Source organism: Limanda limanda, chromosome 10 (assembly GCF_963576545.1).
Source record: "Limanda limanda chromosome 10, fLimLim1.1, whole genome shotgun sequence".
Classification (NCBI taxonomy): Eukaryota; Metazoa; Chordata; class Actinopteri; order Pleuronectiformes; family Pleuronectidae; genus Limanda; species Limanda limanda.
In genome coordinates, this window is record NC_083645.1 from 14,125,573 (window position 1) to 14,151,428 (window position 25,856).

General features: G+C 42.4%; 1 protein-coding gene across 3 annotated transcripts in view; it reads right to left on the reverse strand.

Moving 5' to 3' along the window:
• Positions 1 to 23,214, reverse strand: part of mid2 (midline 2) — a 73,092-nt gene extending 49,878 nt beyond the window's left edge. Inside the window, exons 1-2 of one of the 3 annotated variants that reach the window (XM_061079695.1) lie at positions 22,859 to 23,214; positions 22,366 to 22,684 (exon numbers count right to left, since the gene is read on the reverse strand). In XM_061079695.1, the coding sequence (XP_060935678.1) occupies positions 22,366 to 22,684; positions 22,859 to 23,199 (660 nt within the window). In that variant the 5' untranslated portion in view covers positions 23,200 to 23,214. Of the gene's footprint in view, positions 1 to 22,365; positions 22,709 to 22,858 lie in introns of all 3 variants that reach the window. The other 2 variants (XM_061079694.1, XM_061079693.1) reach the window with 2 other exon arrangements.
• Between the last annotated feature and the right edge of the window lie 2,642 nt (positions 23,215 to 25,856).

Sequence of the window (25,856 nt, forward strand, 5' to 3'; positions counted from 1 at the left end):
AAATAGGCACCAGTCCCATGCTGAGAGGGGCAGTTTGGCCGAGTAGCTCCAATCTGGCCAGGCCTCCAATTCAGTCCTCTGTCTCTGCTGTGGCTTCCTTTCTCCTGATTATCCGTCTTTCTGTCATGCTCTACCTTTTTCCTCTTTCCACACTATGTCTCCTCTCCCCATAACCTGACTCTCTGCCTCCTTCCTCGCTCTGTCTCGCTTCTTGAGTCCTTATTCTGTCCATCCTGGCACAGTTACCACTGCAGCTGCTGACAGCCCATCATCTTGGGTTAGATCACCACCCCCTCATATGACTTCATCGTGTTGAGGGGGTCCTGATCTCATTTCTTTACAGATGATCCATATTCCTCTTTCATATTTCAGATCTGTCGAGACTGGAGAGAGGGGTAAAGTGATCCGTCTTTCATAGCAGGAGACTTGGGTATGATGTAAGGTTTATCAGCCACACATCCATCTCTGGTTTGAGACTGCTGTCACAGTTTCATCTCTCGTCATCACTGTTCACAGACTCTGCACAGTAGACTGCAGACAGATGTCTCCACTTCCTCCATCCAGAAATAAAGCCAGATACGAACGCTGGCATCTTGCTAACAGGGGATGGAGCCGTGGAATCGAGTTCCGGCTGATACGTGTGAGCTACCAATCGTGAGTCAGTCTCAGTTGTCAATCAAGAGGTTTCACCCCATTTTTATAGCATCAAAATAAAACCAGAAGGTGTGCACTTTGTTATCAGTGTAATAAGAAGTAGTTAAATGAAAGTAACGAAGCCAAAAATTATTTGACCATTATATTCTAGCCCATGTCGTATCCACTACCATAGAAACATGGGAATTATGAACTGCATTGTAACCATCCAGATGATTTGTAGCCGTTTTTGAGGAGCTGTATAAATATATATATTTATGACCCCGGCCGGTGATAACTAATAAATCATTAATATAACTGTGAAAAATCAAAAGTTTGCACTTTTGGAAATTATATTACATTAAATTGTGCTGTTTTACTGATGAATCTGAGGAATGGTCTTGATCTTGATCTCTACTTTGTTAAAGGATCATTAAAGAACTTTTGCTTGAGGTCAAATATCAGGAGGGAGAAAACCATAAATATATCAAAGTGATTGGATTCGGGGGGAAAAACTAACAAAGGTTTCGTGCTGCACTGCATCACTTGTCTAATAAAATGAGTGTCCAGTACCTGAATGTCTGGGATGTTACAACAACACAACAACAATTAATGCAACAGCTGCCTCAACTAAACATGAAGCAGAACCTCCCGAGGCCGAGCATCCGACTTCAAAAGTCTTTTTCTTTTAATTAATGCAGGATCCTCCCCCATGCACAAGAGAAACAATGAGGCAGAAACGAGAGCGAGAAAAAGAGGGAGAGATTAAACTGGAGAGAAGAGCAATAGAATTGAACGCGCTCACTTTACAGCTGTTGTGAACACAAGGCTTTTCAGAGTGCGGACGTGTCTGTAACCCAAGCCTGCTGGGAAACTGGGGTTTTGTCTGAGGATAATAGTCCATAGGGCAGAACTCCTGAGACCGACAAACTGCGACGGAGTGTAACAAACGGTCACGCTTGTCTCATAATCCGCTGGCTGGTGCCCAATTAAGTGATGCTAAGAAGCTAAAAGGTTGGCACTTTTGGTTTCTATCTGACTATTAAGTAAGGTTTCATTTATACCTTTTGTCTTTGCTTGCCATTTAGGGGAAGTATCGACTCAATATAAAGCAATAAATGTACAAACAAAGACAATTTAATCTAATTTAACATTGAATTTTAAGCTTTGATTACTGGTGTTTGCTCTTAATGCGATGCTACAGATGAGTTAACTCCTGTGACCTTCAAGCTACGAGCGACTGCATGAACACTCAGGGGATCCCTGAACAGCGGGAGCGCAGCAATAAATGGGAGCAGGCGGTAAGGAGATCCTTACGTTCTTTTCATTTGAAGTTTTCTGGGAAAATTTGAATAAAGTTTCTAAAAAGAAAAAGAAAGAAAAAGGAAGCAGGAAACCAGGGGAAGGGGCACAGAGGGGCCAATGGTATACTCTCCCAGTCAACCGCTCTTTGGAGTCTGCTTTACAAATCCCTATTGCTTTTACCTCTCAAGACTAATTATAAGAGAGAAAAAAGCCATCTTAAATGGACACAAATCCAATAGCAATTCAAGTTTTTAGCCACATGAGGGGATTAGGATCAATACATTTCTCTGTAGGTTAGAAGGGGGATAAAAGATCGTCATGACTACTGAGCAGCAGCCGAGAGGAGACACAAGCTGGCGTTTTATTTGACTCTGACATATCCCATGTGTCTGTGTTGGATTTCATCTTCCCAATTACTTGTTTGGGTTTGTGACAGAATGACTCAGAACTATTAGAAACAAGTAAAAAAGGACAAATAATAAGAAAATAATGAAACAAATGCATTAACCAAAGTCATATCTCAGTCTCGAAAAACTTCTGTGGTGCTTTAGTAGATAATTTAATATCAGATCAGAGGCAGAGAATGGTGTGATATCTAAATGTAAAGATGCAGTGGATTTACAGGGGGCCAGATAGAGATGAAGTGGGGTTAGTAGAAAACAGTGAATATGGCTGAATGGATTTAAAGGATCTTTCTGTTTCATTTCACTCGGCTTACGCTGGATTTTTGTTGGAGCGGTGCAAATCCAGTTTGGTGAGAAAGGAAAATAACACATATACTAGTTGCTTGGCAGTGTGATCAATATCTCTGCTTAAAAGAGAGCAATGGAGAAGAATTGACCAGATCCTACAGACTGGGTATCTGGAGAAAGTTTCTGCAGAAAAGGGAAGAACATTCAAACTCCATTCAGAAAGGCCCTGGCCAAGTCGGGAATCGAACATTCTTGCCGAAAGGCGCTGTGAGGTATTTACTGAATCTATATCTAATGCTTGTGATAGAAAACTGAATTGACAACATATATTACTGGAGTAGAAGTTGTAATCGGACTGATGCAACAGATGCAGAATCTTTCTTATCTGTCTGACACTGTTCCAACTCTTCTTTTAGCTCAGTGTGTGCATGTGAAGCCCTCGTCTCTTCATTGATTTATGAACTACTTTGCCACTGCACACACCAAAACCTACAGTATATTATAGATCAGCAGGTATGAGTGGATCAAAATAGTTTCATCATTTCAGGGTAGTGCGCTGTGCAGCTCATAACAGATCCTTGTTATCCACGTCCAACCGTATCCACAGTAGATGATATCATTAGGCTGATGCCGCTGGCTGTCGGCTAGATAAGGATTATTCCTGTCCTCAAGACTCAAGCTGTAGCCGACCACTGTGACTCCTGACTGGAGACGTTATCATCAGTGCGGCTCAGCCTGGGTGCTTTGTGCAGATTGAGGCTGTAGCGCAGCTCTCATTGGTCGGCACCAGAGGCCAGAATGAAACATCAATACTCGGATAGAAGTCTTCTTATCTGCAATATTGACAGTAACAAAGCACCGAGCTCTGTAGTGATTACGATAGGTATAACTGAATCCGCTATGGTGGGGTTGTCTAATAAGTGGGAACAATGTGATGGACACAGCAGCACAGAAAGATGTAGAGATTGTAAGATAGAAGAAAAATGAATATGATCACAAACAGCAGCTCAGGATGCACGCTGCATGTCCAGGTTGGTGTGATTGATTTCTTGCTTTGTACGTTTCACCCACAAATAACTGTTCAAACAATGCTGAATTGAAATCAAGATGTTTCCAGGAGATATACTAACTGCTGGAAACTGTAGCAGTACGATGGGACAGATGGAAACAAAGCACATTGAAAGGAAGTAAGATTTGTATAGGCAGTAGATGTCTCCAGCCATACATGGATATAAAAAAAGTAAAGGGTTACTCTGTTAAATATATAATAGGCAACACAACTTCAGCCGGCGTCCCCCAATCAAAAACAATAACAAAAGACCTGGTTTAATGATGTTGTGGAGCAGCTTGAAAATCTATGTGATGTAACCAAGGCAAAAATCATGTTCACAGATGAGGTAATGTATTCAAGTTCCTTCAAGAGTGTGGTCTTTCAGTTTGAGAGCAGGAATTATTGATTTAAGGTTTAGATTTTGTAATACTTTCACAGCCCCTGCGTGTGTCTGATAATTCCCCGCTTTCCGGCTCTTAACGTTTTTAGGGTGCCTACTATATCTTCCAGAAACGATGAAAAAGGACCTGCCTTTTCTCAAACTTTGGTACATTAATACACCAATAAAGCAAAAATAAATAAAGAGATGCACTGTAAATATGACATACAGTGTTTGGGAAATACGCCATGTGTGACAGCGAGGGCACAGCCCAGCTCATTAGTTAGTGTTTCTGTGGGTGATTACTAATCACCTGTCCTTGGTATTAACCTCCAACTCCACCAGCTCCAAACAGCAGCTCGCAGCACGATGAGTTCCCTGTCCCTCCCTCCTCCTCCTGATTGGTTTTCCATAGCTAATGGATCTTACGCAGAAATTAATTTAGCCAAAATTCCTGCTCAGCTGCTGCACGGAAAACCAGGCAGGAGGCACAGAAAGGGACAGAGAAGGAAAAACGAGCGCCTAACAGCAAGAGACACAGACAGACGGGGACCGAGCCGCCACGTATCGTTGGCTGTAATACAATTTTCTAGCTGCCGGCTCACCGGTACATTCATATGACACGGTTATTCATTTCGTTGTATTTTCTAAAATGCAATAACAGAGGGAGCAGTGTGTTGGATCTGAGTCAATCTGACTGATGGGAACGCCGAGTCCTCTGCTTGGCTCCATTTTTCTAAAACCATTATGACACAGAAACAAGTGGCTGCCGCAGAAGATGTCTGTCAGGAGTAAAAAGAAAGCGACCTGATTGGTTATCTGGGTGCTGGAATAATATCCCAACATGAGGAATACAATTTTTTTTTTATCTATATAATGCGGATGTGTTCACAAGCATAGAGCGACCTCATGTTTCTTTCTTTCACTCAAGGAAATTTCGTATCAGTTTCCAATTTCATATTTTGCAGCATGAATCTCATCTCACCAACATCTTTAACTTGAATAACTACAATCAGGATTTGTTTTCTAATTAGGTGGTAAAATCCTGCTTGAATTTAGCCGCACAAAGTGCTGTGCAAAAAAAAACAGCCGTGAGATAAGCTCGGTCGTCAATGGAGCCTTGTTAGCTAATCCGAACAGAATGCTGTTGTTCTCACTTACGCTACTTTAAGCCTGTGAGCAGAAAGTGTCAACCTGAGGTGAGAAAGAGCTGAAGTCAAAGAAGCCACTTTTTTTTGAAGGTTACAAATGTGGTTTGGAGACTTACTATGATTTTACTTTTGCGTGACTTCAATCGTAGCCGAATCATTTCACATCGGACAGATGTTGACATGATGCCACAATCAATAGTTTAAAGCTGTAAATATACTAAGCCGTCACAACATATCTACATACCGTGAACACTTCATGTCATAGGATCCAGCCCCAGCCCTCATTGGTTGGTCAAGTCATGCCAAGTGTCTCCTATTAGATCTTATCCAAGGAAAACATGAAGTTGCTGAAAGTCATTGAGAGAGACTGATAAATGTAGTGCTGGCAGTTGGTGTTTTTGTTCCCTGAAGACACAGCGATTCAAAGCTGTGTACGCTTTGCCCGTGAGAACGCAATGAATAACTGACTTGACAGTTGTAAAGTTTTCATTGTGGCCCCACAGCTCACAGAGTCCTTGACGGTGTTTTACCATATCACTCGTGGCAAAGTGACAGACCAGATAATCTGACTTCCGACACATGGAACGCGGCACATTTGTGCTTGTGGAAAATTCATGTGCACTTCACAAACCCTGGATATGGGAGGATTTCTGGTTGAGCTGGTACATTCACCTCAAAGCCATTTTTCTCCTCTGAGACACGGCTGCTGGGAAGGAGCAACTGAATCAGGCTGGACACAGAGAATATTTGAGAGGGATCGGAGCAGTCAACATCAGGATTGTGTTCTTCATCATCATAATAATCTATTTTCTATGCATCAAAATACATACGTAAGTATATTTATATATATATATATTTTCCTTTATTTTAATAAATACGGTGAGATGGTAAGGGATAAATGATCAGTATGGTCTGGCCTAAATCAAGTATCTGGCCCAAGGACACTTGAGGGACTGGGTGAGCCGGGATCAAACCATCAACCTCCTGGTTAATTGCCACAATGGCCTGAAGCAGCAGCTTCTCCTCTACTCCCTGACCTCATTTCCTATCTCTTCCACCTTATTTATTTAAATGAAGACAAAAATGCTATAAACAATACAAAGCAACATAAAAATTACCTAATTCAATACTCTACAGACCTACTGCTGCAATTGTTGAGCATTAGTTTGACATAAATAAAATAAATAAATAAATTTTATTTGTAAGGCACTCTTCATCCGAGAATCTCAGAGTGCCACAGAGTGACATTCAAAATATAGATTCAGGTGGATATTATTGTACAGATACAAATAGCTGTAAGAAGTTAGCTTAGCATACGGCCTGGAAACAAGGGGGAATAGCTCACCTTGTTCTGTCCTAAGGAAACAAAATTTTCCAGACAGCATCTCTTCAGCTCAGTAATTAAAACATTCTATTTAATTGATTTCATCTGTACAAAAAGTGTAAAAGCAACATTTCACTGAATCATACAGGGGTTATGTGCCAAACTGTTCCTTGGCCAGGACTAATTTGCCAGATAACTGGAGGAGGCTATACTGGTTTTGTCCAAGAAACTGTTTGGCACATAACCTGCTGTAAATAGGCAGTAAGTTTTTGTTGTCAGACTTTGTTGTTTGAAGAGTAAACAAACAAAACACAACATGATAATTAAGAAGGTTTGGAGACGCTGCGTGGGAGAAGGATTGTTTTTACTTTGAGACGGAGCCAGATGAGCTGTTTTCCCTGTTTCCAGGCAATATGCTAAGCTACGCTAACTGGCTACAGATACAACAGAGACTTCCTGTGAAACTCTCGCTGGAGAAAGTAAATAATGTATTTCACTAAATGTTAAAAATCTTTCGCTTCAGAAGAAGGACGGCTCGATGAAATGGTGTTGAAGCTTCAAACTCCAGTCAGACCTTCTTCTATCAAAAGCAGATATTTAATCTTCTCGATTTACCTTGCATCACCTTCCTCTCAGTGAATCATGCAGAACCAAGTGACTGCTGAAATGTTTTTCCTTAAAATGGAAATGGAGGAAACATAAACTAAATGAACCTCATCTCTGCACTATTTCATATTCAATTGACTGTGTTGAGAACCTCACCTGTGGCGTTGCTGGAGGCAGGCTAGGCAGGAGCAAGGGTTTGTCTCAATCTGGAGCGATGATGACGAATGAATCACCCTGAAAGCCGACATCATGGAATCTGTGAAGCTTCTCTCCACCCCCACTATTTGCTTTTTTCTTCCCTGCCACATCTGATCGCTCATCTGCGCACTTCTTCGATGTCGGCCGTGCCCCCTCCTCATCTCTTCCTCAACCCTGACCTTCATCTTCTACTCCTCTGTTTATTCATTCTGCCTTTATCCTCGTGATTAACTAAATAACTCTGACAAAACGAATCCCGTCTCTGAGACTATCTGCTATCTCTGCGTCTCACTATAGGACCAGTTGCCGTTAAAGCAGAACAGAAGAGCTTCACTGCAAACAGCCATCCAACTGGAAATGACATGTTTTATCTTTAATAATTGAGCTTCTACAAATTAATCTACTCTCTGGTTGGAGTCTGTTTGTCATCTGAGCGTTAGATGGTGCTGTACGCGTCATCTTTTTAAACCTTCAGCTGCATAACAGGAACAATAATCTGGTGTGACTGACACTTTCCGAGCTAAAAGCTTTACACTTGTCAGGTTCCTGCAAAATCTCCAGAGGAGTTCATCTGAGCTCATGGACTTGCAAACGAGGGGTTTGGTTCTGTGCGAGTGTGATAAGGTTTTCTTGGGTGAGAGGGTTGAGAGGCGGCAAACGCCTCTTTTCTGAAAGCACAAGACGACTGCCGTTTCCAACAGGGGGGCGAATGCTCTCTTATATGCAACATTTATATAAAAGCATATGCCATGGTGTGTGGGTTAGAATCTAGGTTGAGAATGTGCTGCCTGCTGAAGGTGTTCATAATGCAAAATAATGCATTATTATTGCTGGTAGAGAGGAGGAGGCGCAAACGGCTCTGACGTAAAGCATCTGATTCCAAGGCTACTTTTACTGCAGCCTCAACTTTAGCCTGCACAAAACCTTTCTTCTTTAAGACTTTTGCTTATCTTGACAGATCACAGCGTGGTTTTAACTCAGTCGGCCAGCAAATATACTCCCCCCATTTCCCTGCCTCTCAGATTAAAACTCTTGCTTTTGCACAAATCCAGTTTATTGTGTGATTTGATTGCCTCGTAACCCGCTGAAAAGTTCCCTGAGCTATATGCACTTTGCAGAGAAACAGTGAGATTTCCACTCTGAGGCATTTTATCTCACCCACCACAGCGTAACCCTGTTAGGCCCGGCAGGCGTTCAGTTGTAGAACAAAAAAAAAAACCCTGGCTCTCATCTGCCCAAGTCAGTCAGAAAATAACACTTATACACACACACACAGATGGAGGCAGTGGTCAGTGACAAGACAAAGTGTCTCCATTAGCCTCAAAGCAGCTCTGTCCACCTCAACAGATGGGTTCACTTCCTTCAAGGTGGCAGAGTGATTTATTCTGTCTTTACTGTACTTTGCCTTATCTAATTGGACCGACTGTGCCCAGGAAGCTGCACAGTAAATCATGTCACTATTATTTATTTATAGCTGAGGTCAAGTAACAGTAGCACCGATGGCAGCTACATAACGTCTATATAAATGACACCTGTTACTATACCAGCTGCTGGTAGGGGACCCGAAACCTGAGATGGACACTTCAGCAAGACGAAGGAGGAAGTGAAAAAAAAAGAGAGAGAGAGGCGATGTAAGAAAAACGCGATTGATTGAGCGCATAAATGTTCATGGCATCCGCAGATGTTCTGCTATTAGTCGACCTGTCACATGTTACGCTACAGATTCACGTGGTGGGAATCCCAGAACCGGCAGACTTAAGGAAATGAAAAATTCCTAAGGCATGACAGCTAGAGAGCAAAATGCCATAGCTGAGGCTCAACTCCACTGCCCTGCATTCCTGATTTGTCCCGGCACCGGAGTCACAGAACGAGGAAACCCTCTGTACAGTTTCTGAACATAGGGGAGACGCATTCCCTGCTTGTTTTTTCTGGCGTCAATATCTGGACCAAACATTCCTGTCTCTACGACTCCCTGGGGAGCTGAACTTCCTCTGCATGACCCCAGCGCACAAGGAACTGCCAGGGACGTGTTTGCAGATGAGTGACGTCAGGATCAGGAGGATGGAATTAGCTTCTCCATTTTAGTGAACACAATCTTTGTTTGACTTTTACTTCAGCAGGTTTTACACAGCAAATCTGGTCTGAAGAAGTTTTGGCTCAATAAATACTGAACAAATCAGTCCAATAAAATTTTTTTAAAGAAATAATAATTTTGTCGGAATATTAAAATCTAATTAAAATGAAACAACCACATGCAGAATGGAAGAAATAAAACTACACAACAGATATAGTCTCTATAATAACTTCTCTCGGAGGTGGTTTAGGTTTTAGGACAATTAAGGTCTCAGTAATAAAGAAAAGTAATGGTATTGGCTGGGTGGCTTTTACGAGCACAGGCAGCTGCAGCACATTCCAAAGGGAAATCTCTAAAGAAGTTATACAGAGCTAAAACAGCCAGTGCTATCAAATACAGAGACGACCGGTGTCTCTGTTTTTATACCGCATGTGGATGGACTTTTAAAACTATGGCCATCTTCTTAAATCTCATTTACACAGACAGATCCATTAAGAAAATATATGTAACTGAAACTAAAAGGAAAAGTCTACATTGCTGGTGCGTGTTTGTCAAATCAGAATCTTGACCCACGTGGTGACTCCCATAGGTTGACATGACAGCTCCCCAAAACTGAAGTCTGGTTTCCCCCCTGGTGGCTGGCTGCGGTATAGATCATAAACCCTGCCTCCTCCATGTTAGCACAAGAGACATCGTCCAAACTAAAAAAGTCAAAATAAATGTCAAAAGGTTTGATGCTCTATAAGTGAGGCTCACTCATGATTCGTGGAGCATGTGTATTGACAGGACTTTGATACGGCAGCTCTGTCCCCCTTCATTTAACCCCTGAATCCCTCTGCATATTAAAGCTCCATTCATATACAGTCAGTGGTAACTACATGGAAGTGCTGCATGCACGACCTTAGATGCACAAGTTGTTACGAAGCGTCTTCTCTGTGGAGCTTTAGTGGAGCGGATTGCGGCTGCTGCTGTCACCACTACAGTGTCCAGAGAGGATAGGTGATGTGTCCCTTTTTAGAAGCCATAAAAGGGGCCCCGCGTGCTATTAAGCATGCATCAGCACCCCACATCGGCTTTAAGAGCGGGACGCCGGAGCACAGCGCTGTTAACCTGTGTTCTCAGTCTCTCTTCCACATGAAATGTACAAGCTCCCAGATAACGACACATCACAAAGTCAGTTCACAGACTTATTGTCCTGCTGTTTGTCTTCTCCCAGCTCCCGCGGCAGAATCCTGTCCAAAATCCTGTAAATCTATAAATCTTGTACATCATGGACTGAACTTCTAATCTCTGGTGCCCCTCACACGGCACACAGGTTCATTTGAGGTGTACAAGTCCCAATGCAGTTTAGAATCCAAGCCCCAAACTGCTTAATACAGGAAACACAACTTTTTAAATGTACAATCTAAACACATGCAGTCATTTTCAATTTTCTACCAGAAACAATGGTTGTATTTTCTACATTGATTGACTTTTGCCTGCTTGTTCCCATCCTGATTATTGTAAATGTGTGTTTGGAATTGGTAAAACTCTTCCCAACTTTTTCTGTTGTTTCCTAAATGAGAAAACTTAATGACAAACAATGCAAATGTAACTGCAAAAAAATACACAATCTACTTTCCTACTCAAACCTGTATATTTGTCAGCGTGACTGTGTTAGATAATGATGCTAATTATTATATTGTGTGCAAGTATTCCGAGAGCGCGTGTTTTAGGAAGCGGTGGATTCATGAGATTGGAACGCGGTGGAGAACATTTCTGTCTAAGGCAGCTGTGTCGGAGTCTGAGCGTCAAGATGGAGAAAAGTGTGGGAGATTAAAATTCTGCTCAGCTTTGCCAAAGCAACAAACACATTCTTAGAAATCCCCGACTAGGCCTTTTCTTTCTCCTCAAGATAATGTCAAAATAAACATTATAAACGTAATCAGTCATGGGTCACTTTGGATAAATGAGTAAATCTAAATGTAATCCCTATCCATAATCCAGAGATGTGTTATAGTTAATTACTTTCTGAGATGGGACAAGGTACAAAACATTACAGGATGATACTTAACCTCAATAATGAATTTTAGTTTGTTGTATCTTCCATTCAACAACTAAACAGCCACTGCTATAAAACAATAATGATTCACATATCAAATATTTTAGTCTGAATCTTTTAAACTCTTTTAATCGGAAAAACTCTCTTTCATTTCTCTCTTGCAGTTTCTTACCAAGCTGTCTGCTACTGACGTATGGAGGAAAATCACATTCCTAAGTAATGACAGACATCAGACAGAAAATCTGGGGCTTTTTCAAAGAAAATTCATCAACTGCCAATATCCTCCTGGATTAAATCTTCTCCTTTATTTCACTATTATTTTCTCTCTCATCCAACTGATTCCTGACTGACCTTCAGACCAAAGTCATTTTGCTCTGACACTTTAATGATCTTGCTTAAGGTGAAAAATTGTGGCCTTGTGAGAGGATAAGAAATGCAGCCTCAGTGACGTCAGAGCAAAAACTGAACACAGCTCATGAGATGATGTTAAAGAGGCAGGACTGGTGTCGCACTAACTTAAGGCGTTATGGCCCACATCTACTTCTGGTCTTTTGCTGCCTTCAACAGCCAGTGTCACTGAGCTCTTCTCCTCTCTGCTCTGAAAGGGAAATGATGCGTTTTACATTTCAAGTGGTTGCAAATGTGAAGCTGGGAGAAAAAAAATTCAGCTGTCTTGGAGCCAAAGCTGAAGTGGACAGAGCTTCTGCTTCCAAAAATGACGAGCACTAAACAGGGATAATGTACGATGGAACTATCGCCAAGTCAGACTATGGATTGGGAAATGAGAACCAGTTCCAAAAAACAAGAGACACTTCTAGTTGTAATCTCTGTAAAAAGTGATATTTCAGCAAAGTTGCCATTTTACGCATCCAAAAGATAGGGAGAAACATTAGCATTCCTTTGAATCATATATTTGGCAACCTGATGCAACTGGGTATTTGGTTGTTATTTTGGTTACCCTGAAAACAGCGGCTGCAATCGTCACTGATCTGAAAGCGACAGTGAAGGGAATCGTAAAGTTGTGTCGGCCACAAAACTGAAACAATGGCCTGAAAAATTCAGCAAAGTTCCACAGAGCAGAGGAGAACTCTAAGGTCGGTGGATAATTAAATCTGTTTTTCATAATCTTAACACCCCTCATATTACAGTAGTTTCATCCATTATTAATACACAAATAACTATTAAAGTAGAAATAGACATAGATTTAAAGTTAGCAAACAAGCAAAAGCAAAAAAGTAACTTAAAAGAATAATAGAAATAGTTGAATTTGGGTGAATATTCGATGAACCTTATAAAATTCCCTCTTCACTCTTCAGCCATCTGATACTTCAAATGATTTATGGCTGTTATAAACCATGATTACTGCTCTGCTGGTGCAGCTCAGAGAACAGTGACCACAGAGCTATTTTAAGTTTTGGGGATGAATCAGAGGTCCCTGTCGTCCTCAGGCCAGTGACAACGTGCTATTCGTCTCACACTGGTGTCAATAGTTCAAACTGAACATCTTTCCACTGGTGACACACTTTTCCTGCCTGGCAGCCTCACAACAGGATGTGGAGTTGATCACGCTCGCAGCACAGGCAGAAAGGAAGCACATGCCCAGACACCAAAACATACGCTGGAGGAGAGAATAGAGAGTTCGATGCTGACATTCCACTCTCAGTGTAAATACTCCTTTAATTCTTTGCTGCCTTTGTCCCAAAGCCACAAGACATAATTAGACCACTGTTATATACCCGTCGACTTTATCAAACTTTCACGATCTTACAAATTCCCCAGAGACACAGAAATGTAATTTCTAAATCAGGCCTTGTGTTGATGTTCTTCGACTGCATGTGTCATCAGTTTCCTCATAGCACCTCCCTTCTCCTCATATAAATGTGATCTGTGCCACAGATTGCTGCAGATTAATACCAGGAAGTGCTTACTCAGATATCGCAGGGAAAATAACGTGGCACTGTCTGAATGCTCAAAAGTCAAAATACTCAGAAGTCTAAGAAAAAATGACATCAGCAAGAGGCAAGAAGAGTTTTCCACAGTTGATTAATGTGTAAATCCTCTTATGTTGTGCTGAGCTGCTGCCAGCCATCTGACTCAAATACATAAATAGTAATGAGTTTATGATCAGCCATGCATTATGATGCACCATGTTGTACAAACACATTCATCTTTTGCAACAAAATAAGACACAACATATACAAATCTCAATCTGGCATGCATGGCTGCATATGTTTGTGTGGTAGAAGGGACAGGGACACACATCTTGTATTTATCAGCTCCTTAATTTTACTGATTTTCTTTGAGTGCCAAAGTGTCGGAGGCTCAGCTGAGGTTTGCTATGTTGTCAGCTTCTTACAGCTTCACACTAAAATACACACAAGGCTGCAAGTAAAGTTTTTAAGCTTAAAAAGGCAAAAAAAAGGGATGGCAAAAGGAAGAAAATCGTGCAGGGGTCAACCTGCATGGATTTAAAGAACAGATATTGGGACCCAGTCTGCGGTTGATCCTCCTTAAGATTTGTGCTGATATACAGTGTTTTTTAAGTGTTCTATTTTCATTCTAAAAAAATAATCCGAGCAGAGTGTACCCAGGAATTATATCCAAGGGAGCATGATAAATCCTCTAAAACAGTGTTTACACCACGTGACAATAAAACTCTATAAAGATTTTTTACATATTTGAGGCTTCCAGACAAGGAACACACAATTTATATTATCGGAAAAATGGATATACAAATTGAACAATTGTTTTATAGTCAGAATAAGTTAACCATACATATAATTGCACCAAATTATAATATACCTAAATGATACCCATAATTGCAGTGTCTATATGCAGTTTTTTTAACGCGGGTTCACCAGCTAGAAACAGATGATTGATTCCTCTCCCAGTGCCAGCAGAAGAGTTGTCTTTCTATTAGTGAGTCATGCTCGAGGTCACGAATGTGTCTGTAATCAATGCTTCGGAAGCAGGAGGAAGCATCGTGGAGACCAGTGACAATGTTAAGTAGGGCTGAACGATTAATTGTTAAGATAGTTTATTTAAGAAATTTTATATTATTTTACTTCAGTCCCCCTTCAAATACAGCTGCCAATCGCCAGAAGATGCTGAGCAAGCATCTTCGCTACCAAAATAAGGAAAAAGAAAATTAAATTGGCACGTTCACCCGTGTGTCATATTTTCATTAACGCCAATCAGAGCTAGAGCCCAGAAAACACGTCTCCTGAACAGTCATTTGCCCTGGGAGTGAATGATGACTGTATCCATTCCTGTTGCAGACAACAGCCAAATGTTAGTGTTTTTTTTTTAAGAAAGTAAAAAAAGTAGAAATTACCGAAAACTAAGTGCATACTTTATTGGCACCTACTGAACTGACAGCTCTGCAGATATGCACCTTAAGAGAAGCTACATTATCTACTCCGTATGATTAATTTCAGGGGAGCCTCCTACAGCAGTGATTATCAGCATCATGATGCCTGAAGTGAGAAAACCAGGTGAACCCTGCTCTCGATTTATGGAGGTGAACAGAGGCATCAGATAATGGATAAATGGAATGGATACATTTATACATCGTTCTCAACCATACTCACACATCCGTCAGAGAGGAGCAATGTGAGTTATTTCCCTGCTCCCGTGATGCGTTGTATCACTGCTGACACCAAAGCCCTTAAAAGCTTTCCACTTGCTTTCTGCATAAATTGTGCATATGCATGATGCAATGGCCGGGAGTGACTTGATAAGCTTTCTTTTATCATGACCCACTAAATTTGATGATATGCTGGTTTGATTAAAGCAGCTTTTCACAGCACATGCATGATGCATCGACAGGACGCCAGTGAAGTGAAGTAGAGGCTCTGGCACATCCACAAACACGTGCACACGTCCTGATGCCCATTAACGCATGCAGGCAGAGATGCAGAGTGCACACACACTAAAACCTTTCAACTGGAGTCTTGGCGGCTGCGTTACCATGACTCATTGTGCACCATCTTCCACTGTTCTCCAGATAGAACCATGATTTCCCTTGGCATCACACACTCAGCTCCCAATCACTCCACACATGTCAGACCTGCTTCGACACACACACACACACACACACACACAGACATACTCACAGGCACATACACACCTGTAAATACCGCACAGGCTTTCATAGGTTTGAAAGCGATTGTATACCCACCTACACACGAAACCCACTGGAGGGCTGTGAGTCTCCCTCTCACCAGGAACATAAGCGGCTGCAGTGGTTGTGTGGGCGCCTGAGGGCGGAGAGGGGTGGGGGTCACCTAAAACAAGATGGACTGACTAGAGGCCAAATGAGGGAGGGGGAGATAAGGAGTGAGAGAGAGAGCAGGTGGAAAGGATGTTGTTTGTGTACCTGCATTCGCAAAACTAGCGTATAACAAAGCTGCATTGTATTGCTGTGCATCGCTGTTTGCAGTGTGTTTCCAATTTTATCCATAAAGTTGTTAGTGTCCATGCAGACAGTCAAATTCCATAGTTTGAGAACTAGTCTTTCATTTTTCAATCTGTGTACCAGTCACTTGCAATCTATTGCATCTCAGAGCGAAGTTCCTGCATGTGACCACCCTGCTGCTGCCAGGGTGAAAGAAATGCTGCAGAGAAAGAGTAACAAAATTCATGGCATCTGGCCATTTATTTGGATCTGCATCAAAATGTATCATTCTTACTTAGTGACAGTGTTAGAGGTCGAGGACAGAAAGAGGGGGGGTCAAAATAATATGAAGGTTGTCAGTGTTTGCAAAAAGAAACAGTGAGGAGGAGAAGAAGAAGAAGAATCCAGGTTGTCTGAGCACTTGACATGGCAGCCTTTTTAATTCCCTCGTAGAGTCATTACTGCCAGTGTTTGGCATATAATCAGATTAGGTGAGCCAAACCTGTATTTTGGCCTCTATCTGTGTGTGTGAAAATAGAGTTGGGACGTGAGGGTGGGTGTAATTAAATGCTTGTGATCATGCACACGTGTGTGATCTCCCTGCTGGAATTAGCAAAGCAAAAACTGAATATATGGTGGCGCAGTCAGCAGCAGGAGCAGACGGGCTGCACAGTAAAAAAGTTTGTAGACAGTGGCTTAAGGAGCTTAGACGGAAGGGGGGGGGAGGCGTTAAGCAAGCAAAGAAAGCAAAAGGGCAGAGAGGATACGGGGTGGAGGAGAGGTGGGGGCAGGGGGGCTTCAGTGTGCTATGACTCGCTTCTTCCAAAACAGGAATTAATCCAATAATCGCCTGGAAATATGTAACATAGCTCATCATTCCTCTCATGTGCAAAACAGACTATCATCTACTGCAAGTAAGTGGGAGACCTGTCAAGACCCTGAAGACACACACACACACACACACACACACACACACACACACACACGCACACACACACACGTACACACACAATGACAAATGACAAATCCCACTGCTGTAGCGTTAGCATCCATGGGACGCCGCAGGAAAGTCAAACATCGCAAGTATTTAAGTTTATCTGCCGCTTATGTCGACTGTCGGTCTGAGTGTCACGACTGTCAGCAGTAAGCTTTGCTGACATGTCAGCTCATTAGCACTTGCTGCTGCTGTAGCACACACACACACTTCAAGGAGCCAGAGAGTCAGTAAATTAACTGCCAGTAATACGGAGAAGAAGAGAAAGACGACTTCTTATTCTTATGATGTGTTAACTATATCTGCCTTTGTCTTATGTCTTCATCAGCTAATCTTGTCTGTGTCTTTATCCTTCGTTCAGCTTCCTCTGCACCTCTAATTGGAATTTGTGTACCTGTGTATCATCAAACAAGGACTTGGGCTCTTCAGATGCTGTTAAGCTGCAAACACTGTCACAAGGATGTGGGCGACGGAGGTGCAGGCGACTACGCTGGCAATTTCTCCGATGGAGCAACAGATGGAGTAAAGAAGAAAACACTGACAAATAAACAAAAAATTGTAAAGGTGACATGTAAATGATCTGGAAGTACAAAATAATGTATTTTTGAACGAGTCAATAAAAGCCTGGGACTTCACGACTCAGAGAAATTCGACATTCTGAGGAGCCTGTGAATGCAGAGTTATATAAAAAGCTTGATACCGATCTCAAGACTGTATCTATGAAGCCGGAGACAGCTTCATATCACCATATCGTGATAGATGGAAACAGCGAGTATGCTGAGGTCCAAACCCCCAAAACTCCACTTAACAGCATTCATGATATTCACTGTTTACCCTTTAAGTCTTATCTGCTTTATCACTGGCTATCCAAATATGCTAAGCTAACCAGCCGCTGGCTCCAGCTACGTACTTACTGTACACATTTGAGCACTATTCTCACCGAACCCTAATCTCATGAACACAGCAGCTGCACATTTCTTGTAGATTTCTCAGATCAGTGAACTGCATCAAAGCCACTCAAGTGTGTCACCTCTTAAATCGCGTGTTTAGTGGTTGCAACATCATGAATGCAAATTAAAGTGAAATAAATTTTGACCAGTCATTAATCCAGAGTGATGCAATCTCACATTTGGAGTTAGATTTTCTTTTCACATTGCAGTGCTCCCTTATGTACGACTAAAGTCCTGTGCAGCACACACTTTTTTAATTTGCTCTACCCAGCCTCTGGAACGTTGTGGCAGTGCATCACTGCCACAACGTCTGGCTAATTTAAATCCTAATGAGGCTGCAGTACAGACACTTCCAGAGCAGCAGGTGATGAGCTTCTCTCTGCTACGACAAAATGTATCTTAGCTGGAAATGGTTTCTGTGAATCTGATTGTGTGAAAACAAATTAAAATCTAAAGTGCAGTACCTTTATGCCGCGGGTCTTTTAAGGGAATCAAAGTAAAACAGTATTAACAAAGTCTGCCAGTTATAAGACACAAAATGTCTTTGCTTCAAAGGGCTCTGCTTAACAGCTGCTGAGGGAATTAAGTCACTTCCCTGCAGTTTCATCTGTGCCACATTCTGTCTCTTACAGCGCAGGCACTTGTTGGCATTTTCTCTCCTGAAATATCCACCCGCCGCCTTGCCCGGGGGAAGCTTACCTTTCCCATTATGTGTGAGAAATCATTTTGTGACAGTGCAGCTCCCAGCGTACACAGCACACAGAGGAAGTGGAGGCAAGCGAAGGGTAATCCAGAGGTCAGAGATCAAACCGAGGGAGGAGGAGGTCAAACGGAGGCTACAGAGTGAAATGTTCTGTTAGTGTTATTGACTAATGGGCAATTAGAGAGGCTGATTAGGGAACTATAGAAGTCCAGTATGTAGCAATATTAGTTACATATGACTGGAAGCTCAATCAAGAGTGTTTTAATGGATAAAGGACAAAAAAAGAAAAAAAGGATGCAGAGCAGGACATATATTGCTCATATCTTCCATGATTAGCTTTGCACAAATTGGACTCCCTCTCCTCCGCTCTGCCACGAGTGAGAAGAGGATTATAAGTGAGCCGCCACTGCACTGGTACGCTGAGCCTCAGCTTGGACTGGGCCCCGTCTCCTCCCAGATTTTGGGCCGACTGGGGATTTCAAAGTCCAGAAAGTTCAAAGCCTCGGACAGGGAACGTTCAAAAGAACCACAGCCAGGCACGATGTGGAGAGGAAGAAGAGAGGGGGGGGGGGGGAGAGCTAGCTACTTACAGCAGCGTTCTCCTACAGTCTGTAGAGGATGAGGAGACCGAAGGTGGAAGGAGGAGGGGACACTAACGGGCAAATGCTCGTGAAAATAAACTGCGATGCAGGTCGATGAGAGGTGCTGAGCAGGTGGAATTCTGCTGACATGTTGAAGTAAAACTGAAAGCGAGAGGGAAAGTTTTGGGTGGAGCAAATCATCAATAATACAGGACGTGGAATTGCATTGGGACTAAAATAAAACTGATGTTTTATGCCGCTGTTGTTATGTTCACCTCAGGGACCCAATGAGATGGGTTTTTGTTGCATGTGGAATGTTAACAGTGCCACTGGAAACGGTGCTCACATATTCTTACACCCACACTTGTGTACTGTAGAGCGACAAAAAAGCCCAAATGCTCCTTGTGAAATGGAACATCCACCAACAAAACCACACACACACACACTGTAGAGTACACGCCTCTCTGCACAGATACGGCCCCTCCGAAACTGCCAGTGAAGCACTTTCTCAGGTGTCCATTTCTACACAATGACATTCATTTCACACAATGAAACAGTGGAAACGCCCTCACTCCCTCGGGACTGAAAACATCACAGGCATTTCTATAATCTACAAAGATCTCCAGTAAGTAAGTAAAGCAGCACGTCAACATGTAGGAGATTAACTTTTTGACGACTGAGATAATCTGCACAACATTCAGTATAAACCATTTGTAACACTTTGCTTTGCATCTGCTACTCACAACCCTTTACCCCTTTCAGAGCACCATTAATCATGTCAACGTTTGTTTTAAAAGCACTTTAAAAACAACCACAGCCGATAATAGCGTTGGACAGGCTTTAAATAACAAACCGAAAATAATTAAAAAGATATATATATATACAGAGGCTACATAGAGAATACAAAAGCAATAAAACATTAAATCTCAAACTCAACACAGATTGAAAGCAACTGAGAAGTAGTGGGCCTTAGCTAGTGATGTTAACTGGTTCTGATGTGGATGGGCAAACTGTTCCAGAGATGAGGGGCAGCCACTGCAAAAGCCTCCATCTCAGCATCAGGTTGGTCGACCTCAGTGATGGTGATGGAGTGTGAAGGTGCATCAGGTCAAAATGTTAGAATCAATCTTGAATTTGACAGCAAGCCAGCGAAGAGGGCCCAGCGCTGGTGTAATGTGATCACGCTCCCCTTTTCCAATTAGAGGGCGAGCAGCTGAGTTTTTTTAATTTATTACCGGAGACGACAAGGAGGCGACTGTTCTACGTGAGCAAACGGGGAATTACACCAATCAAACTGAGGGGTGATAAAAGCAACAGTATCTCTTCCATCCATCCATAATGCAGATCCTTTAAGGGTCATTTGGGAAGCGGGAGCCATTCCCAGCTGACATTGGGCAAGAGGTGGGGTCTAATAACATTCACACTTATGGTCAATTTAAAGTCTCCAATTAACCTAATCCAAATCTGCATTTGGTTGGACTGTGGGAGTAACCAGAGAAAATCCAATTATGAACTTTAACACAGAAAGACCCTGGCCCAACCAGGATTGAAATTGGCAACCCTCTTGCTGCGAGGCGACAAAGCTAATCAATGCACCAATGTCCATCTATTATCTATCCAAAAATGATAAAAAGCTATTTTGCCAATCTAAATTAAAATCAGTTGCAGGATGGCAACGGGTTCAAAGTGCTGTCATAGTCCTCCAGCAGGTCGGATTGTATAAAAACAACATAACTTGAAATAGAATTATCTCTATTAGACAACGAGGCAAATACTTACGCCTGGATCTCTACATAAAAAATTAATGTCTGGTGAGTATGTAAATTTCAGTTCCTACATTAATATGGACACAGAGTGAGATTTTACCGCTGTTATTTTTGGTTTGGTCATCTGTGCAGATGCATTATAGAAAAATAAAAGGAGCCACGGAGCCTGTTATATTATTCCCCCGTATATTAATTACGGTTGTGTTGGAGGAAGAAACTCCTCGGAATGAGTCTGTCAATTGGTTTATTATACCAATAACGATGCTTATTAGCAGAGTATCAGGGGTGCATGAAAACAGTTTTACCGTCATAAAGCCTTAACCAGAGTGTTAACTAGTAATATGGGGGTTCCTTTATGACAGTAAACAATAATAAGCCCTTCCTGATGGCTATTAGAGTTTGATAGAAGCTATCCAAAAATAACGATCCACTTTAAATATCTAATAGTTTATCGTACAGTTTGTTAGACTGCAAACTTCTGACTTTTTCGCCCATTTTTGAAAGACTGAAGCATGTTGTGTATTAGGACTGACTGATGAGTCCAAAAATTACATTAAGATGAAAATGTTCATATCAGTTGATACCAATAATTATGATTAATAGTCATTGTTGTTTCTTTGAGACAGATTTTGTGTCTCAGTGAAAGATTGAACGATGTGGGTTTAAAAATTCTTAATGTAGAAAATGTAGAATAATTCATAGGTTAAACCTTCCCACTATGCACAACATTATATACATATTTATATATATATTCAACCTTTGTTATTTGATAAAATGATAATGATGATACAAGTTATAATGCGATAATTATTGATATATTGTTTTCTTGCCCAGCCCTAATGTATATGTACTTTCACTTGACTAGTAAAGTTTGCGAGCAGCTGCTGTGTCTGGCCGCTTTAGGTCTTTAGTGATGGAATTAACAGCAGCTAGTGCCTCTGTTCAGTTTCAGCCTGATTCAGCAGTCCTGCTCTTTTCGCAGAGCCTCTGAATGCTCGGCAGCCACAGGGAATGCCAGCTCATCGACTATTGTAGCACGGCCTCCCTCCTGCCCTCCCTCTCTCTCTGCCCTTCTAGTCAGTACATCCTCCCAATTGTCCCTTTCTCTCTCTCTCTGTTTGGGATCTGTCTTTCTGTTCTACTTGCTGAACAAAAGCTGGTGCAACTGTGTATGATGCAATTGTAGCTGTACCAAAAGTTCACAGTCAACAGAAATGCACAGAGTGAACATCCCCAAGGTAGGGATGGATGGATTAAAGATTTTTGCTGTTTGGCAAACTGCAAACAAAGATATCACAATGAAAGTTGCAGGCTGCGTATGAGACTCTCTGTGTCCGGGAGGGAATGGGTCCAATGCTCAGGAGTAAATCATCGTTTCTCTTTCATTCAAATCCTGTTACCAGTTGTGACTTACCTTCACTATCACACACGTCAAACAGGAAAAAAATGAGGCCAGGACATAGAAATTGTTGCTGATCTGACTTCATGCTTTGTAAAGTGGAAAGAACATGAGGAACTAACCTTGAGCTTGTCAAAGCGCTCGGTGAGCGAGGACACCTGGTGCTCTCGGTGGCGCCCCACCAGCTTGCAGAGTGCACAGATGAGCTGGTCGTCCACCAGGCAGTACATGTTGACCTTCTCATTCTCATGCTCCAGACAAGTCAGGCCACGGATGTGAGTGTCCGGCACCGGTTCCACCAGGCGGTGGCTGGTGAACGGCTTCTTGTTCGGGTGAGTCGCACGCAGGCAGCGGTCACAGTACGACACCTCGCACGTGACACACGTCTTGACGGCTTCCCGCGGCGGATCCTGCTCGCAGAACTGGCAGCTGATGCGTGGATCCATTTTGGCAACGACAGCCGGGCTGTGGTTGGCGTTAGTGTGGTTCACGTGATTGGTGTGGTTGGTGTGGTTGGCGTGCGGGTGGGAGTGGCTGGAAGTGGCCGGGCTGCTCCGGGCGCTGCTTCCACTCGTGCCACCACCACCGCCGCCAACCGTCCCAGCTACTGTACCGCTAATGGTGGCGGTGTAGGGGCGCGGCGGCTGCAGGCGCCGGCTCTCAGTAGGGGAGTTGGGCCCACTAAGGGAGGCCTTTTGAAAGCGGTCAATGATGTTCTGCAGCGTCACATTGCGCTTAAGGCCCTCCAGCCCGCGGTGATTCAGCGTGATGACGTAACGGCACGTTGGGCACTGAAAGGCCGAGATAGACTCGAGGGGCTTGCTGGTGGAGCAGTGGGACACCAGGATGCGGTGGGCACAGTTGAAACAAAGACTGTGAGCACAGGGCAAGAGCAGGGGATCTTCAAATAACTCCAGGCAGATCGGGCAGGTCAGCTCAGACTCCAGTGTTTCCATCTTCAGTTAAACCAATCTGAAGGTGACATCAATTCCCACAGAAGCTGGCCAGTTACCTGCATGAAGAGAAAATAAATGCATCAATTATTCAGCCACTATTTACATATAAATACCAGTTTCTAGTATCCAGACTGAGCTGTGCAGGTTCAGCAGAAATCATTCCGAGCAAACACATTTCTTGTACCACTACTGCTCAGCTGCTCAGCTTACAACTGGAGACTCGCAGCAGCCTTCAACACATGACTCTTCCTGCGCAGGCATGTGGGAAGAGGAATGACTGAACGTACAAGGAGGAAATAGAAGTTGGCTGAATGGTGGGGAGGAAGCAAAAATCAATGGAGTGAATAGAAAAGCAGAGAAGAGGAGAGACAGAATTGTAGAGGAAAGAGGAATTATAGAGAACAGAGAGCCTCTACTATCCTCAACACCCTGACAAACTCTTTACCTTCATTTGTTTTCACTTCCATCTTTCTCCCTCCCACTCTCCACTGACATTTTGTGTACCTTCTATGGTATATCGAGCTATAAAACCTTAACCCTAACAACATTTTTAACTTTCAAATTATTTTCCAGACAACTCTTCCGAGCCGGACAGTGTAAACATGGCCTGAGTAAAACAGGAGAATTGATTTTCAGATTCTCCCCCTCCTTCTCCAAGACCTCCAAATCTCAGCGCCTTACAGGCTGCATATCAAACTGTCTCCTCTGGGTGGCCTTAAAACCACTGACATGAGAAATCACCAATAACTCCACCACCACACCCCATTCACCTGCCGGCGCTGATTCACGGGCACAGGAGCGCAGTTCGCCATCTTTTAAAAGAAACAAAGCAGGGGCCGTGAAAATACAGCATTAAACCAGACAACCTCAGATAGCTGATGGTGACAATTTCATTAGGCCAGGTCGAGTTTGAAAGACGGCACCCGTCATGCAGGGTTAACTGGTGGCAGGCTGGATTCTACTTTTTATAACTCATCAGTAAAAAACTACCTTTCACTTTTGGTACTCCGGTGAGTGACCTCTTTGAAGATAAGGTCATAACACACATAAAAATGACTAAGTTTAGAGATTACAATAAAATACAGGTGAAATAAAGAGGCAGGGAACACAGGACACCGGCAGGTTATTCCTCCAAGTCATATTTCAAAGTGAGGAGATGCTGAGCATGAAATGATTGAGCACAATGGGTGCTTGTCTATAAGTTTGTTTTTTTTTAAATATTTTTATTAGGAGGTAAGGCACAGTAGAACAAGAATCAATGATACAGTCAACCTCCTTGGATGTTTTTCTTAATTAAAGGACCACATGAACGTGGTCCTGCGAACAATACATTACCCAATTCAATGAAATAAGAATAATAATGATAAATAAATAACTGAAAATTATATTAAGTAATGATTAAGTATTAAAGCTGCACAGCATAAATAAATAAAAATTAAATTAAATTTATTTTAATTTTTTTTAAATAAATTTAATTTTTTAATTTTTAATTTTTTTACCACTAATGTTGATTTTTCCAAGGTCACTTCCGACAGGTAACCGACACTACATTTTGAAGCAGTAGTAGAAGAAGAGGAACCATTTCTTCCTCTGTCCAGTCTGAAATAACATTTATTTGTCAATTTAAAAAAAAAAAAATTGTAAGTTGCCATTGCTCAGTGATTCTTGTATTATGAAGCGGCCCCGAAATTCCGATTTAACGATGGGTGACCCAATTCCTGTCAAAAAAAAGTGAATGAACCAAATGCTGGGACTGTTTACTTTCCATCTTTCTTTCCCCAAGGTGCTGAATCGGCCCAGACCTCCATCTCATTTCCAAGTGAACTTTGTCAGTGCAGGCACTGCCATGTTGTTTAAAACTAAGCACTTGAGACTGTGTGACAATCACCAAAATAAAAAATGCAACTAAAACATGTATTGTGCATTGTGTTATGGCCTTACTCAGTTAAACCTGACTCCAGATGGTAAACACATTCACAAGAATTCTACTGTGACAAGACATTGTCGTCCTCATCTGTTACATCATCATGTGACGGAATATTGAATAAACTGTGTCATCCACAACCTATTTGTATTTAACTCTGTCGAGCTGTGACTCCATCCTAACATGGTCGTTCAGATGCATTCACAGGCACCATGATCTCAGGAACCAGTGCAGGGCAGCTGAACACAGAGCTGTGTAAAGTCACAAACAAAGCTGGAAGCCTCAGACTCATTTCCACCGTCTCCTCTCCTCTGCTGCTCCAGAAACTGTGGCTTGACTCTGAGCAGTGTTCAAAGCAAACATGATTTGAGCAGAGACTAAGTGCTTGAGAAAGGCACTCAACTGAAGAAACTAGTTATGTGCATACAGAGGCTTTGTTACAAAATGCATTATCCATAAATGAAGTGAGTAACTCCTTGCGGGCAATCATGCAGATATTACACTGATAGAAGCAAATGGGCATTGTGCTTGTCTGCAAATAAGTTTGGGGTGTGTATGTGTGTGTGTGTGTGTGTGTGTGGCTGTATACGAGTGTGCGTTTGAGTTACGAGAAAGTCATGCAGATGCGTGCACAAGCGCATTATGCCCTCCTCCAATATTCACCTTGGCTGCTTTTTATCAGATGCTTTATGTGGTTGTTATCACACAGTCTGGCCGTGTTAGAGAAACAGAG